The following is a 15849-nucleotide window of genomic DNA, read 5'->3' as shown; positions in this document are numbered from 1 at the left end:
ACTGGATGAGAGGGGATGGATCACTTAAGTGCCCTATTCTGTTCATTCCCTCTGAAGCACGTGGCATTGGCCGCTGTTGGAAGACAGGGTACTGGGCTGGATGGACCATTGGTCTGACCCACTATGGCCCTTTCTATGTTCTTATAAAGAAATAAAATTCTCAGCCTCTTTTCTTGTTGCTTCTATGACTCAGAATTTAAACAGCAGCAGAGATGTTTATCCTGTTGATTATGAACATTTTTGCATTTGTTGGCAACGTATTCACTTTAAAAATAAATTCATATATTCCTAGTTTGGAAGAAGAGTGTGAATCTTCTCTTTGCACAGCTGCTTTAAGAGCCAGGAATCTGGAGCTCCACAGTGATATGAAGAAGATTACTGCAGTCTTTGAGAAGTTACACGTATATATTAGTCTTATTGTCTTACCAAGTAAGTGTCCATTATGGTTCCAATCTGTTCGAATATAAAGGATGCTAATGCTTCCTGGTTTTGAACCAACCATATGCAAATATGAAACCAAAAAAATAGGTCTTAAGGGGACATAATAATGCACTGGCTAAGCGATAGGTGTTATACGTTAAATGCTGTTTGTAGAAAAAAGATGAAATGGGCCATTAGCTTTTGTAGTATAATCACTTGTTCCTTTATATCTTCTGTAGGCTTTTTAAGCTGGTATGAGAGTATTCAATCTTCAATTATTAGGTCAGAACCTTCTAGCACTTCCTCATCACAACCAAAACAAACCACTTCCCCCTGCCCCTCACAGAAATACAACCCAAACAAATTTATAAGGTATCTTTCTAACTATAGTGGTATGTAAGTGAAACACAAAAAAATCACTTAAAAATCAGTTTAATGCTGTAAAATAAACATTGAAATATATAGTGGCAAAGTAAAAGAAGCAGCAAATGAGGTGTAACTGATCACTGGATTGACCCTAACATTTAGAGAGGGGGAAAAAAGTCTTCTGGTAAAAATAACCATCATTTTGGATAGTAAAGGATATTGCAACAACTGGGTAGATTTCATACTACATGTTGAATTGATTTTTCCAAACCAAAATACTCTGATGTAATTGCAGTGTTTGAGCAAAATCTAAAAAGTTTAGAAGTCTGACTTGCTTGTGTTAGCAAAATACAATTTTTTAAAAAAAAGATTTCATTAATAATTATGGGTCAAGTTCAGTTAACAAGTCTTGCTACCTCAGTGCTAAAGATAAAACCTGCAAATATTTCCACCATTCAGAAACCAGATAACTTTCAGGGTTTGATATATATTTTTTTAATTGATCATTAAATATAGATTTGTCAACTTTCTTGCATGGTTTTTAGGTATAAAACCAGAAGGGCTGCTTCGGACAAATTACAGTTCAGTATTCACACACATTGCTGCAGGTCTTCATGGATTTCATAATGTTATGAAAGGTGAGAATAAATGAGGGGTAAGCAATTCAAAATGGGCTATATCTTAATTATTGAATGCTTGGTTTTGAAAGTAAGTCTAAGTATATCTGCATTCAGTAATTTAGCTTGTAAAGGGTTATGTTAAAGGTTGAAAGACCTAAAATTAGACCACTCAACATAATTTTAGTTTGCAGGTTTGTGTATACGTATTGTGGTGCCTCCACTGTTCTGGCTGTCATCTTCATTCTTGTGAATAGGCTGGGTATTAAAATAGACAATAATACTCCTCTGAGTGCTTCAGAGAGCAAGATTCTTCTGGTTTCAGTGCTCTGCTCACTCTAATGAAACTGACATATAGAGTGGAAGAACAATGGAATGTACATTCTATAATCATAGGACTGGAAAGGACCTTGAGAGGTCATCTAGTACCCTGCATTCCAGGAAGGACTAAATATTATCTAGACCATCTCTGACAAGTGTTTGAATAACTTTCTCTTAAAAATCTCCAATGACGGAGATTCCACAACCTCCCTAGGCAATTTATTCCAGTGCTTAACCACCCTGAGAGGAAGTTTTCCTAATGTCCATCTTAAACCTCCGCTGCTGCAATTTAAGCCCATTGCTTCTTGTCCTATCCTCAGAGGTTAAGAACAATTCTTCTCCCTCCTCCTTGTAACAAGCTTTTATGTACTTGAAACCTGTTATGTCCCTTTTTAGTCTTCTCTGTTTCAGACTAAACACATCCATTTTTTTTCAATCTTGCTCATAGGTTATGTTTTCTACACCTTTAATCACTTTTGTTGCTCTTTTAATAAATCCCAGAATTATGTTCATTTTTTTTGCAACAGTGTTACCCTGTTGACTCATATTTAGTTTGTGGTCCACTATGACCCCCAGATCCCTTTCCGCAATACTCCTTCCTAGGCAGTCATTTCCCATTTTGTATGTGTTGTCATAAACAGATAGCTAAGGGTTAATGTCTCTTTTACCTGTAAAGGGTTAACAAAGGGAACCAAACACCTGACCAGAGGACCAATCAGGAAACCGGATGTGTGCAACTGATTGTTCCTTCCTAAATGGAGTACTAGAGTCCTTATTGAATTTCATCCTATTTACTTCAGATCATTTCTCCAGTTTGTCCAGATCATTTTGAAGTTTAATCCTATCCTCCAAAGCACTTGCAACCCCTCCCAGCTTGGTATCATCCACAAACTTTAAGTGTACTCTCTATTCCATTATCTAAATCATTGATGAGATATTGAACAGAACCGGACCCAGAACTGATCCCTGTGGGGCTCCAGCATCCCTGTTATGCCCTTCCAGCATAACTGTGAACCACTGATAACTACTCTCTGAACAGTTTTCCAACCAGTTTTGCATCCACCTTATAGTAGCTCCGTTTAGGTTGCATTTCCCTAATTTGTTTATGAGAAAGTCATCCGAGACTGTAGGAAAAGCTTTACTAAAGTCAAGATATGCCATATCTACTGCTTCCCCCCATCCAATCCCCTGTGAAATGTATGTGCATGACCACCATCATAAACATCACAGCTGATGGAGAGTCTCAACTATCAGATACTGGAATTTTCCTAACAGTTTTTTCTCCATGGAGGGGATGGGGCTGAGGATTTTCTCTGAACTAGAATATATGTAATAAATGAGAAACTTGAGAGCTGCTCAGCTTTGACACTGCCCTGCTGACTTTTTCACAGAAGGTATAATTTAATGATGTATAGAAGACATCGCTATATTGTGCAAACAAACTGTATTGTATTTGACTTTATTAGTGCTAGTTGATTACTAATTTTGGAGGGTGGGATTAATTCACATTATTTTAAAATGCCTTTACAAAATGCTAAACGCTGTTAGAACTCTTTCTAGAACAAAGACTATTGAGATTTTTGGTGCTAAAGAAGGGTAAATTTAGTTGACTTATTTTTATACTGTAACTCTAGTCAGCTGTATAAATATTAACATTCTGTAACTGTCAATGAGATATTTCCATTGTTCAGTCTGTTAGCAATATTACTGCAGTTTATTACTACATACTGCGGTTCATGTTTTTAAAAGTTGGTTCTACTGGAGATCATTAGTTCAATCTTAATTTTATTTTTGTTTTCAATACACCCTTACAAAATGGACAAATTATCATTGAAGCAATGACAAACACAGTAGGTTTACTGGGAACCAGAGGATATGTTTTTGAAAGAGACTAACATGAAGATTCCTTGCTGAACAAAAATAACCACAAAGAGGAGGAGAAATTGTTGCACCATTAGGATGGTAAAAAGCTACTGAGATGTTTTATGTTTCTTCTACTTTCCATATCATAGTTCATAAAAAGTAGACAGATGTCAGTCGGAAGAGTCTTTTCTGGCATGTATTTTTTTTCATAGCACAAACTTGTCATAACAATCCCTCTTTATAGTGCTTGTGAGCTGCTGCAACCTCGAGCAATTCATTTAGGGTCAGATTTTCAGAAGTGTCCAGCATCCACTAGCTCTTAATTGACAGCAATTGAGGGGATGGGTATAGGAAAGAATATAATGTAGTATGTAGACAATTAACACAATGTAATTATTTTCATTTAGAAATTTCCAAACACTACAGTCAGAAAGCTGCCTTAGAACACGAGCTTCCAACAGCCACACAGAAACTTATAACAACAAATGACTGCATCTTGTCCTCGGTAGTGGCTTTAACAAATGGAGCAGGCAAGGTAATTTGTTTCCTAGCCAAAATCTAATGGTGTCAACCTAGATTAGAGTTTAAAATCTCTCACTTGTCTCAAAGATTTAACTCATGTATAAAGATCTCAGGATACCACAAAGTATGTAAAGATTAAGGCTGTTGATTAATCTCAGTTAAAAAAGTTAATCACAGTTTTAATTGCACTGTAAACAATAGACTAGCTATAGAAATTTACTAAATATTTTGGATGTTTTCTCTGCATTTTCATAGATATTGTATTCTGTACTGTAATTGAAATCAGTGTATTTTTTATTACAAATATTTGCACTGTAAAATGAAAAACAAAAGAAATGGTATTTTTCAGTTCACCTCATACAAGTACTGTAGTGCAATCTTTGTTGTGAAAGTGCAACTTACAAGTGTAGATTTTTTGTTGTTGTTACATAACTGCACTCAAAAATAAGATTGTGAAACTTCAGAGCCTACAAGTCTACTCAGTCCTCCTACTTGTTCAGTAAGTAGCTGAGACAAACAAGTATCAGAGGGGTAGCCGTGTTAGTCTGGATCTGTAAAAGCAGCAGAGAATCCTGTGGCACCGAGAAACTGGTTCTGTAATTGGCAAGCCATTCACAGTCTTTGTTTAGTCCAGAGCTGATGGTGTCAAATTTGCAAATGAACTGAAGCTCAGCAGTTTCTCTTTGAAGTCTGGTCCTGAAGTTTTTTTGCTGCAGGATAGCCACCTTAAGGTCTGCTATAGTGTGGCCAGGGAGGTTGAAGTGCTCTCCTACAGGTTTTTGTATATTGCCATTCCTGATATCTGATTTGTGTCCATTTATCCTTTTCCGTAGTGACTGTCCAGTTTGGCCGATGTACATAGCAGAGGGGCATTGCTGGCATATGATGGCGTATATTACATTGGTGGACGTGCAGGTGAATGAACCCAGTGATGGTATGGCTGATCTGGTTAGGTCCTATGATGGTGTCGCTGGTGTAGATATGTGGGCAGAGTTGGCATCGAGGTTTGTTGCATGGATTGGTTCCTGAGCTAGAGTTACTATGGTACGGTGTGCAGTTGCTGGTGAGAATACGTTTCAGGTTGGCAGGTTGTCTGTGGGCAAGGATTGGCCTGCCACCCAAGACCCTGTGAAAGTGTGGGATCATTGTCCAGGATGGGTTGTAGATCCCTGATGATGCGTTGGAGGGGTTTTAGCTGGGGGCTGTATGTGATGGCCAGTGGAGTCCTGTTGGTTTCTTTCTTGGTTTGTCTTGCAGTAGGAGGCTTCTGGGTACACGTCTGGCTCTGTTGATCTGTTTCCTAATTTCCTCGTGCGGGTATTGTAGTTTTGAGAATGCTTGGTGGAGATTTTGTAGGTGTTGGTCTCTGTCTGAGGGGTTAGAGCAGATGCGGTTGTACCTCAGTGCTTGGCTGTAGACAATGGATCGTGTGATGTGCCCGGGATGGAAGCTGGAGGCATGAAGGTAGGCGTAGCGGTCGGTAGGTTTTGATATAGAGTGGTGTTAATGTGACCATCACTTATTTGCACCGTGGTGTCTAGAAAGTGGACCTCCTGTGTAGATTGGTCCAGGCTGAGGTTGATGGTGGGGTGGAAGTTGTTGAAATCGTGGTGGAATTTTTCTAGAGTCTCCTTCCCATGGGTCCAGATGATGAAGATGTCATCAATGTAGCGTAGGTAGAGAAGGGGCGTGAGGACGAGAGCTGAGGAAGCGTTGTTCCAGGTCAGCCATAAAAATATTGGCGTATTGTGGGGCCATGCGGGTGCCCATAGCAGTGCCACTGATCTGGAGATATATATTGTCATCAAACTTGAAATAGTTGTGTGTGAGTATAAAGGCACAGAGCTCAGCAGCCAGTTGTGCTGTGGCATCATCAGGGATACTGTTCCTAACAGCTTGTATTCCATCTGTGTGTGGGATGTTTGTGTAGAGAGCCTCTACATCCATGGTGGCTAGGATGGTGTTTTCTGGGAGGTGACCAATGCGTTGTAGTTTCCTCAGGAAATCAGTGGTGTCACGGAGATAGCTGGGAGTGCTGGTGGCATAGGGTCTGAGTAGAGAGTCCACATATCCAGACAGTCCTTCAGTGAGAGTGCCAATGCCCGAGATGATGGGGCGTCCAGGATTTCCGGTTTGTGGATCTTGGGTAGTAGATAGAATAACCCTGGTCGGGGCTCTAAGGGTATGCTGATTTGTTCTGGTGTTAGTGTAGGGAGTGTCCTGAGTAGATGGTGCAGTTTCTTAGTGTATTCCTCAGTGGGATCTGAGGAAGTGGCCTGTAGAATTTGGTATTGGAGAGTTGTCTGGCGGCCTCCTTTTGGTAGTCAGACCTGTTCATGATGACAACAGCACCTCCTTTATCAGCCTCTTTGATGATAATGTCAGGGTGGTTTCTGAGGCTGTGGATGGCATTGCGTTCTGCACGACTTAGGTTATGAGGCAAGCGGTGTTGTTTTTCCACGATTTCTGCCTGTGCACGTCGGCGGAAGCATTCAATGTATAGGTCCAGACTGTCATTTCGACCCTCAGGAGGAGTCCATGTGGAGTTCTTCTTCTTGTGCTGTTGGTGGGTGGGTACCTGTGTATCAGTGCACTGTTCAGTGTTGTCCTGGAAGTATTCTTTGAGTCGCAGACGGCGAAAGTAGGCTTCCAGATCGCCACAGAACTGTATCATGTTGGGGGGTGGCAGGGCAGAAAGAGAGTCCCCGAGATAGGACAGACTTTTCTTCTGGGCTGAGTGTGTAGTTGGATAGATTGACGATATTGCTGGGTGGGTTAGGGGTACCACGGTTGTGGCCCCATGTGTCAGGTAGGAGTTTAGACAGCTTACAGTCCTTTTTCCTTTGTAGAGATGTGAAGTGAGTGCTGTAGATCTCCTGTCTTATTTTAGTGAAGTCCGTTTTATGGAAGTTTGGTTATTAATGAAGGTCTCCAGGTTGGAGAGCTCTTTTTTGATGTTTTCCTGTTTGCTGTATAGGATGCTGATCAGGTGGTTCCTCAGTTTCTTTGATAGTGTATGGCATAATCTCTCACTGTGGTCTGTGTAGTATGTAGATAGATAGCAGTGGATTTTTTACCTTTAGTCCATTTGGTATGATGTCCATCCGTTTGCATTTGGAAAGGAAGATGATATCTGTCTGTATTTGTGCAAGTTTCTTCATGAGGTTGATGGATTTCCACTCCATACGGCTAAATGCAGTGCCTTGCATGGTGTCAAGTATCTCTGTAAAAGCAGCAGAGAATCCTGTGGCACCTTATAGACTAACAGACGTTTTGGAGCGTGAGCTTTCGTGGGTGAATACCCACTTCGTCAGACGCAGGTAGTGGAAATTTCCAGGGGCAGGTATATATATGCTAGCAAGCAAGCTAGAGATAACGAGGTTAGTTCAGTCAGGGAGGGTGAGGCCCTGTTCTAGCAGTAGCTTCAAAATGCTGAGACACTGTAAAAAAAAAAAAAAAAAAAAAAAAGCATTAATTGATATTTGAGACTCTCGAACTCCTTGGGGGACAAGAACGTATGTCTCCTGCGTCTGTTTTAACCCGCATTCTGACCATATAATTTCATGTTATTGCCAGTGCTTGAATGATGATCTCAAGCACATTGTTGTTCGTTTTAAGAACACCTTTCACTGCAGATTTGGACAAAATGCCACAAGAAGGTACCAGTGTGAGATTTCTGAATGATAGCTAACAGCACTTCACCCCATAAAAGTTAAGACAATCTGAAGTGCCTTCCAAAGATCTGAGAGGGACGAAGTGTGGAACATGCTTTCAGAAGTCTAAAAGAGCAACACTCCAATGCCAGAAACTACAGAACCTGAACCCACCAAAAAAAGAAAATCAACTTCTGCGGTGGCATACTCAAATAATGAAAATGAACACGTCGGTCCACATTACTTTGGATTGTTATTAAGTAGAAAACATCATCAGCATGTCCTGTGGACTGGTAGTTGAAGATGAAGAGACACATGAATCTGTAGTGCATCTGGCATATAAATGTCTTGCAACGCTGACTACAACAGTGCCATGAGAACACCTGTTCTCACTTTCAGGTGACATTGTAAACAAGAAATGGGCAGTATTATTTCTGGAAAATGTAAACAAACTTGTTGGAGCAATTGGCTGATGAAGTAGGACAGAGTGAACTTGCAGGGTCTAAAATTTTACATTGTTTTATTTTTGAATGTAGTTTTTTTTGTTCATAATTCTACATTTGTAAGTTCAACTTTCATGATAGAGATTGCATTACAGTACTGGTATTAGTTGAACTGAAATACTATTTTGGTTTTTTAAGGTGCAAATACTTGTAATAAATATAAAGTGAGTGCTGTACACTTTGTATTCTGTTACAATTTGAAATCAATATATTTGAAAATGTAGAAAACATCCAAACATAATTAATTAAATTGTATTCTGTTTAATGGTGTGATTAATAGCGATTAACTTTAATTGCTTGACAGCTCTAGTAAAGATCTGTTATAGTCTAAGATTTCCAGATCCACTTTTAAAAAGCTATTTGCGTATTAGTTTGCTACTGTTGTGATACATCGCAGTACTGTCAAAGATGCGTGCTTAATAGGGGAGCAGGTACAACTGTGAATGATCTTTGTTTAGTTCATGCCTGTGCAATATGTGAGTTTTGTAAAGCCCCTAATAAATTTGTACTTGCAATTTTGCTATGAACTTCAGTTCCATGACTATTATTTCTCTTTTGAAGTAGCTCTTTTGTTGTTTCTGCCACTTTTTTCTATTTAAAGTAAAAATCTTTCTTGACCTGTCTAGATTGCCTCATTCTTTAGCAACAACTTAGACCACTTCACCGCTTCATTGAGCTATGGGCCTAAGGGAGGGACAGAGTTCATCAGCCCTCTATCAGCTGAATGTATGCTCCAGTACAAGAAGAAAGCAGTTGCCTACATGAAATCTTTAAAAAAGGTGTGTCTTCAGCTAACATTTACATTCAAGTAGAGAAGGCAAAGGATTGTATCTAATTCAGTTACCTTAGACAATAGAATCCTCTTACTCAGGATGCAGTATGGAATGGACTTTCCTCCCCCATGCAACAAGAATTAATGGTTATCAGAACCATTTGAATAGTACAGTAGAAGCTCAGAGTTGTAAACTCCAGCCTTACGGACTGAGCAACCACACATCTCATTTGGAACTGGAAGTACACAATTGAGCAGCATCAGAGACCAAAAATAATAAAGCGAATACAATACACTACTGTGTTAAACGTAAACTGCTAAAAAAATGAAATAAACGGGAAGCATTTTTCTTCTGCATAGTAAAGTTTCAAAGCTGTATTAAGTCAATGTTCAGTTGTAAACTTTTGAAAGCATAACCATGTTTTGTTCAAAGTTACGAACAAGCTTCATTCCCCAGATGTTCGTAACTCTGAGGTTCTACTGTAAGGCTGTTGTCTGAGGGGTGGGCGTGGCAGAGGACCCTGGGTTGAGAGCAAGCTCTGATCCTGCCCAGTTTCACCAGTAGGGTCAGCTGCAAGGCTGCTAGAAAAGCAGCCCACCCGTGTATGTGGTTTGTTCTTTCCATAAGAATAGCCAGGTACATACATGTGGAATGTGAACTTTACTGTATTTCTTTGAAGTGACTAGCAACTGTTAGTGAGGCAAATTGACAAAAACAGCATAAAATGGAAACACAAAATTTGTGTAGAAGGATGAAAAAGTACTTTGCAAATAATTAACCCTGCTAAACCAAAAGATTCAAGCACCAATAAATGTCCCCAAAAAACTTACATTGATTCCTTGGGGAATGTCCCAGTTAAGCAGACTTCAAATGTGTCCTAAGTGTCATGTGTACTGTACTAATCATTTTGCCTTGCTTGGAGACCCAACTGGCTTGTATTAATAGATAGGAAAACAAAATGAAAGAAATTTTAACCATGCAAAGCAGAACTCTTCACCTTGCTTTAGCAAGGACGGTGGGGATGCAGGGAGGAGGACAACATATAATCCGATTTACTGTGAAAGCCTTTGCTGTTTCTTTGGTTATAGCCCTATTCAGATTCAGTGCCTTATGAAGAGGCTTTGGCCAATCGCAGAGTTCTTCTGAGTTCCACAGAAAGTAGAGAAGGTCTTGCACAACAGGTATTCTTGTATATATTTTGACAAATATATGTGTTAGCACACTGTTTTTTATTAGAAAAAAGTGTTATGTCTAAAGATCACAGACTAACTCAAATTAATACGTTATAAATACATCTACAATTTCAGTTTTGTATCTGTAAACGCTGACATTATAGAAATGGTAAAGCAAGTATAATTAGTTGCAAGGTGATCTGTAAAGTCTGTTCTTATTAGGGAGAACTTGTCTTGAGCCTTCTTCATTTGAATGTCTAGTTCCTATTTCTGTAATAGGAAGAGAGTCATAACCTTTTAGTAAAAAGAATTAGAACATAAGAACGGCCGTACTGGGTCAGACCAAAGGTCCATCTAGCCCAGTATCCTGTCTATCGACAGTGGCCAATGCCAAGTGCCCTAGAGGGAATGAACCTAACAGGTAATGATCAAGTGATCTCTCTCCTGCCATCCGTCTCCACCCTCTGACAAACAAACAGAGGCTAGGGACACCATTCCTTACCCATCCTGGCTAATAGCCATTAATGGACTTAACCACCATGAATTTATCCCGTTCTCTTTATAACACTGTTATAGTCCTAGCCTTCACAACCTCCTCAGGTAAGGAGTTCCACAAGTTGACTGTGCGCTGCGTGAAGAAGAACTTCTTTTTGTTTTAAACCTGCTGCCTATTAATTTCATTTGGTGACTCCTAGTTCTTGTATTACGGGAATAAGTAAATAACTTTTCCTTATCCACTTTCTCCACATTCATTATTTTATATACCTCTATCATATCCCCCCTTAGTCTCCTCTTTTCCAAGCTGAAGAGTCCTAGCCTCTTTAATCTTTCCTCATATGGTCCAAAGTCACTCATGGCATGCAATCTCTTCATGGAAAGATAGGCTCTTGCTGTAGTGGAATGAAGGATTGCTCCTGTTAAGTCTATGGACCTTGGGGGGATCAAAGTGGACTTCTCGTTGTTGACACAGATTCCCGGGGAAGACAGTAGACAGAATAGGAATAGGGTCACTGACTGGACTTCTCTGCTGGATCTGCCTGTGAGGAGCCAGTCGTCATATGGAAAGACGGTAAGCTATTTCTTTTCATCCAAGCCACCACCACTGAAAGGACTTTTGTAAAGACCCTGGGTGCTGTAGCTAGTCCAAATGGGACGACGGTGAGTTGTTAGTGAATTAGCCCCCGATCATATTGTATGTATGTAGTTGGGTTTTTTCTCAATGTGCATTCACTTTACCACTTATTCCACATTGAAATTTTGTTTGCTAGTTTTTGCCATTTTGTTGCCCAATCACTTAGTTTTTTGAGATCATTTTGAAGTTCATCACAGTCTGCTTTGGTCTTAACTATCTTGAGCAGTTAAGTATCATCTGCAAATTTTGCCACCTCACTTTTTACCCCTTTCTCCAGATCATTTATGAATAAGTTGAATGGAATTGGTCTAAGGACTGACCCTTGGGGAACACCACTAGTTACCCCTCTCCATTCTGAGAATTTACCATTAATTCCTACCCTTTGTTCCCTGTCTTTTAACCAGTTCTCAGTCCATGAAAGGGCCTTCCCTTTTATCCCATGACAGCCTAACTTACGTAAGAGCCTTTGGTGAGGGACATTGTCAAAGGCTTTCTGGAAATCTAAGTACACTGTGTCCACATTCTGGAATTATAAATGTGGGATGGAGAAGGGAATTTGATTTGGTTTGAGCCTAGCACAAATGACAAAGATGGAAACTTTTGCCCAGTCACTATACTGATGTTTGCGTGCACTTCTGAGAAGGAAGAACTGATATGACAACCTAATTCAGGGATAAGCAACCTATGGCATGGGTGCCAAAGGCAGCAAGTGAGCTGATTTTCAGTAGCGCTCACACTACCCGGGTCCTGGCCACCAGTCCAGGGGGCTCTGCATTTTATAATTTTTAATTTTAAATGAAGCTTCTTAAACATTCTGAAACCTTATTTACTTTACATATAACAATAGTTTAGTTATATATTATAGACTTATAGAAAGAGACCTTCTAAAAAGGTTAAAATGTATTATTGGCATGCGAAACCTTAAATTAGAGTGTATAAATGAAGACTTGGCACAGCACTTCTGAAAGGTTGCTGACTCCTGACCTAATTAATTATCACCCATCTGAAGTTACATTTTTAATTAGAATGTTATCATTGCACCACCAAAAACTGAAACTGTTTGACAAAGCAAATAAAGGGCTGTACAATACTTTGATTCAGGATGAGTATCTTATTCCTCACAATGATATGCTGCACTGTTATACAAGAAATTATCAGAGGGGTGGTTACTTTATTAAACAAGTGGCCCTCCTCAATTTGAGACTTCAGATTAGATTGTAGATTTCCCATTTGTGCAGTTTACAGTGAACAGTAGCTTTCTGCATTACGGCCAAACAATAGTATCCTGAAAGAGTGGAATTTTGCTTTCCCATAACACAATACTTTAGAATAGGCCACCTCAACAGTAGCATTATGCTAATTTTCCACTATAAACATGAGATCAGATTATTTTTTACAGAATACTTAATTGGGCAAGAAATGCAAAATATATGCAATTTAGTCTAGTGTGCACTATTTAGCATTTCCTGCTCAGTTTGGTCATTTCTTGCTCTGTTTTTTAAAGAAATGAGCTCTTGAACTTTGTACTATTTCTCATAACTACTTTCCAGTCAACTGTGTCCTCCTTCAGTTCACAAATGTGTGTGTAGCTCTTATTGTCAGATGTATGATGTGTTTGATTTGGCATTACCATTCTTACTGTATTCCTGCACTCAGGAGGTAAGATTATGTAGAAGTATATTTATCTGAAGGGATTTTTAATTTAAAATTAATCTATTTGATTACTTGGAATTTAAAATATGCATTCTATTAATCTTAAATGGTCACTGGCAGAAAAAAATGAATTACGAAGTGTCATAGAGGATCTGTAAGCTTTGGAGTTGCTCTCTGGAAGCTCTGGGGCAAGAGGAAGCTCAACAAAGTTTTAATTCATTCTCTTGAGATCCGTATACTGAGTATATGTCAAACTTTAGGGATTAGGTAGCAGCTAATTTGGATAGACTGGGGCCAAGCTAAAGCAGAGCTAACCGCTCTAGAGCAGCGGTTCTCAAACTGAGGGTTGGGACCCCAAAGTGGGGCGCAACTCCATTTTAATGGGGTCACCACGGCTAGTGTTACACTTGCTGGGGCCGGGGCTGAAGCCTAAGACTGAGCCTCACTGCCAGGGGCTTCAGCCCTGGGTGGCAGGGCTCAGGGTTTGGTTTCAGCCCCGATGGACGGGGCTCAGATTACAGTCCCCTTTCCCCAGGGCTGAAGCCCTTGGGGTTCGGCTGTGGACGCCCCTCCCCCCGGTTCAGCCGAGCTCCAGCTTCAGTTCCCCCCTCTTGAGGTCTTGTAGTAATTTTTGTTGTCAGAAGCGGGTCGTGGTACAAGGAAGTTTGAGAACACTTGCTCTGGATATTAACTACCTGATCAGTGCAGAGAAATCAGTGGGTTGTTAATGAGCTTTTAATAAATGGAAAAGATCTTGTTTAGCGTGTACTAAGGAAGAGGAGTTTAAATGAAATATATGTGGAATTTTCCAAGACTAAATATTTTTCTATGGCCCTTGAGGCATTGCAGCCCATAAATTTAATTTGTATTGTGTTTATTCCTTTATTTTTGCAGCATGTTTGTTATGAGCTCGCAAAACTTAAAGCTGTGAAATGGCTGGCTGGAGCCAGGCATGCTGCTGTTTGAATTTCCACACACAGTTCTTCTAATCCTGACCTACAGCTACTCTGATATTCTTGCCCTGGATCCCCCTTGATGGAAGATTGCCAATTGTGCTGACTGTTGTGATGTGCAGATATGCAGTAGGGACCAATTGAAATCATTAAACACATTCTACTTGTGACCTAAGCATATTAAGCCTAGAACTTTGGGCCTTTAGGCATTAACCTGCTGTACCATTTAATCTCATTCACTTACTTAGACTGTATGTCTTCAGGTATTTCTTAATTTAATTCCCAACACTTCACATTCTACAATTCAAACACAGTTAACTTTTCCTTCCTAAGGTCCAGCAAAGTTTGGAGAAGATTGCAAAACTGGAACAGGAAAAGGAACATTGGATGCTTGAGGCCCAGCTAGCCAAAATTAAGTTAGAGAAAGAAAACCAGAAGCTAAAGAGCTCACTTAGTGGACAGTTGATTGAGCCTATGCCAGAAAATTCTGTTTTGCTGAATGCAGCCGAACGAGAGAAAGAAGTATCCATAAAGACTTCAAGGGAGCCTGTTAAAAAAATGAGTCTGGTAAGTGACTTTTTCCTCAGATCCTTTTATTTCTCAGTGTGCTGGAGGAAGGATCTTTTACACTTGGAAACAGCAACTTTTTGGTAATATTGTTTGATCAATAGAACAATATCCTTGGAGGTTTTAATTATGACATAATCCACATTACATTTAAAGCCGTTTTGAGTCTAAATCAAGTTGACAGCTGATATCTCCTGTGGAATGCAGGCCTTAGTGATTGGTTTTTGTATTTTTTTTTTTAGAGACACCTCTCTTGTTCTGCAGCTTCATTAATATTACTTATAGGTCCACAAAAGTCATATTGGTAGGAGATGTAAAGAACTGACTTTAAAAATCAGAATCAAAAGTATACAGAGAGCTGGTATCCTGCAAGAGGTAACTTACTTAAAGTTGGCCTGAAATACATTTCTCTTGTAGACAATATTTTTAGACTACTTAAGCATCATTGAATATTTGGGCTGCAAACACTGCATCCATCATTTACCTTCCTGGCATAAACCCAAATTGGTTGTCACTTATGCTCCAGTCCCTCCCAATAATTCTTTCCAGCCATTTAATCATGTGACTCATTAAGTTGGTGGGTCAGTAATTACTACATTCTTGCACATCTCTCTTAGGCTTGAAGATAGGGAACAATGTGCGCTTCCTCTGCTCATCAGGCATTTTTCCAGTATGGAGAATTAAGCTGAAAAAGTTCATCACCACAACTCCTTCATGACCGAATGCTTTAAGTGCTTCAGTGGATACACTGTCCGGTCCCACTGCCTTCCCATATTTCATTGTGTCATGATGTCTGAGTCTCCACCATGGTGATAGGTCTTGAGAGGTTGTTGCTTGCTCATATTTCCCTCAATGGGTTTTTTGTATTCTTTTCATTGAGTAGCTTCACATAAAACCGCTGCTACCTCCCTAATGATTTTACTGTCTTCCACCAGTACTCTGTTTTCATCTTTGCCTTGCTTCATGGCTCCCAAGTCCTATGTTTAATCTTGGCTAATCCTTTTTCCCCTTCCTTTGTTAGTAGTCTGTGTATAAGGCTTTCGATGCCTGACCTTTTAACTTCTGCATCCACTGTTTTTGATGTTTTCTTTACCAGCTTGTAAAGCTTGATCACTTCACAATCTTTTTTTAAGATCTCTTCCTCTGGTCAGGAAGTAATTGATCTGGTACTTATTGGCACCGCTTTTGTATGTACTGAAGTCTCCCTCTCTCTTGACAATCAGGCCATGGATTCTGGCTAAACCTAAGGTATCCTCACCAGATTTGTTTGTGGTTCCAAAGACTCGTCCTCTGTGACAGCTGTCATATCCTTCACTATGTTCTCCACTATGTCT

General features: G+C 39.8%; 1 protein-coding gene across 2 annotated transcripts in view; it reads left to right on the top strand.

Moving 5' to 3' along the window:
- PPP1R21 (protein phosphatase 1 regulatory subunit 21) overlaps window positions 1-15849 on the top strand; it is a 102492-nt gene that overhangs the window by 59349 nt on the left and 27294 nt on the right. For both annotated transcript variants that reach the window (XR_012655630.1, XM_075064418.1), the window contains exons 12-17: window positions 293-429; window positions 1332-1424; window positions 3995-4122; window positions 8892-9044; window positions 10127-10219; window positions 14282-14515. Coding sequence is in view for 1 of the 2 variants with exons in the window: in XM_075064418.1 (XP_074920519.1) it covers window positions 293-429; window positions 1332-1424; window positions 3995-4122; window positions 8892-9044; window positions 10127-10219; window positions 14282-14515 (838 nt within the window). In the remaining variant the exon portion in view is untranslated. The remainder of the gene's footprint in view (window positions 1-292; window positions 430-1331; window positions 1425-3994; window positions 4123-8891; window positions 9045-10126; window positions 10220-14281; window positions 14516-15849) is intronic.

This window comes from Chelonoidis abingdonii, chromosome 3 (assembly GCF_003597395.2).
Source record: "Chelonoidis abingdonii isolate Lonesome George chromosome 3, CheloAbing_2.0, whole genome shotgun sequence".
Lineage (NCBI taxonomy): Eukaryota > Metazoa > Chordata > Testudines > Testudinidae > Chelonoidis > Chelonoidis abingdonii.
The sequence above is the reverse complement of the archived record's forward strand: the minus strand, read 5'-3'. Positions and strand labels throughout refer to the sequence as shown.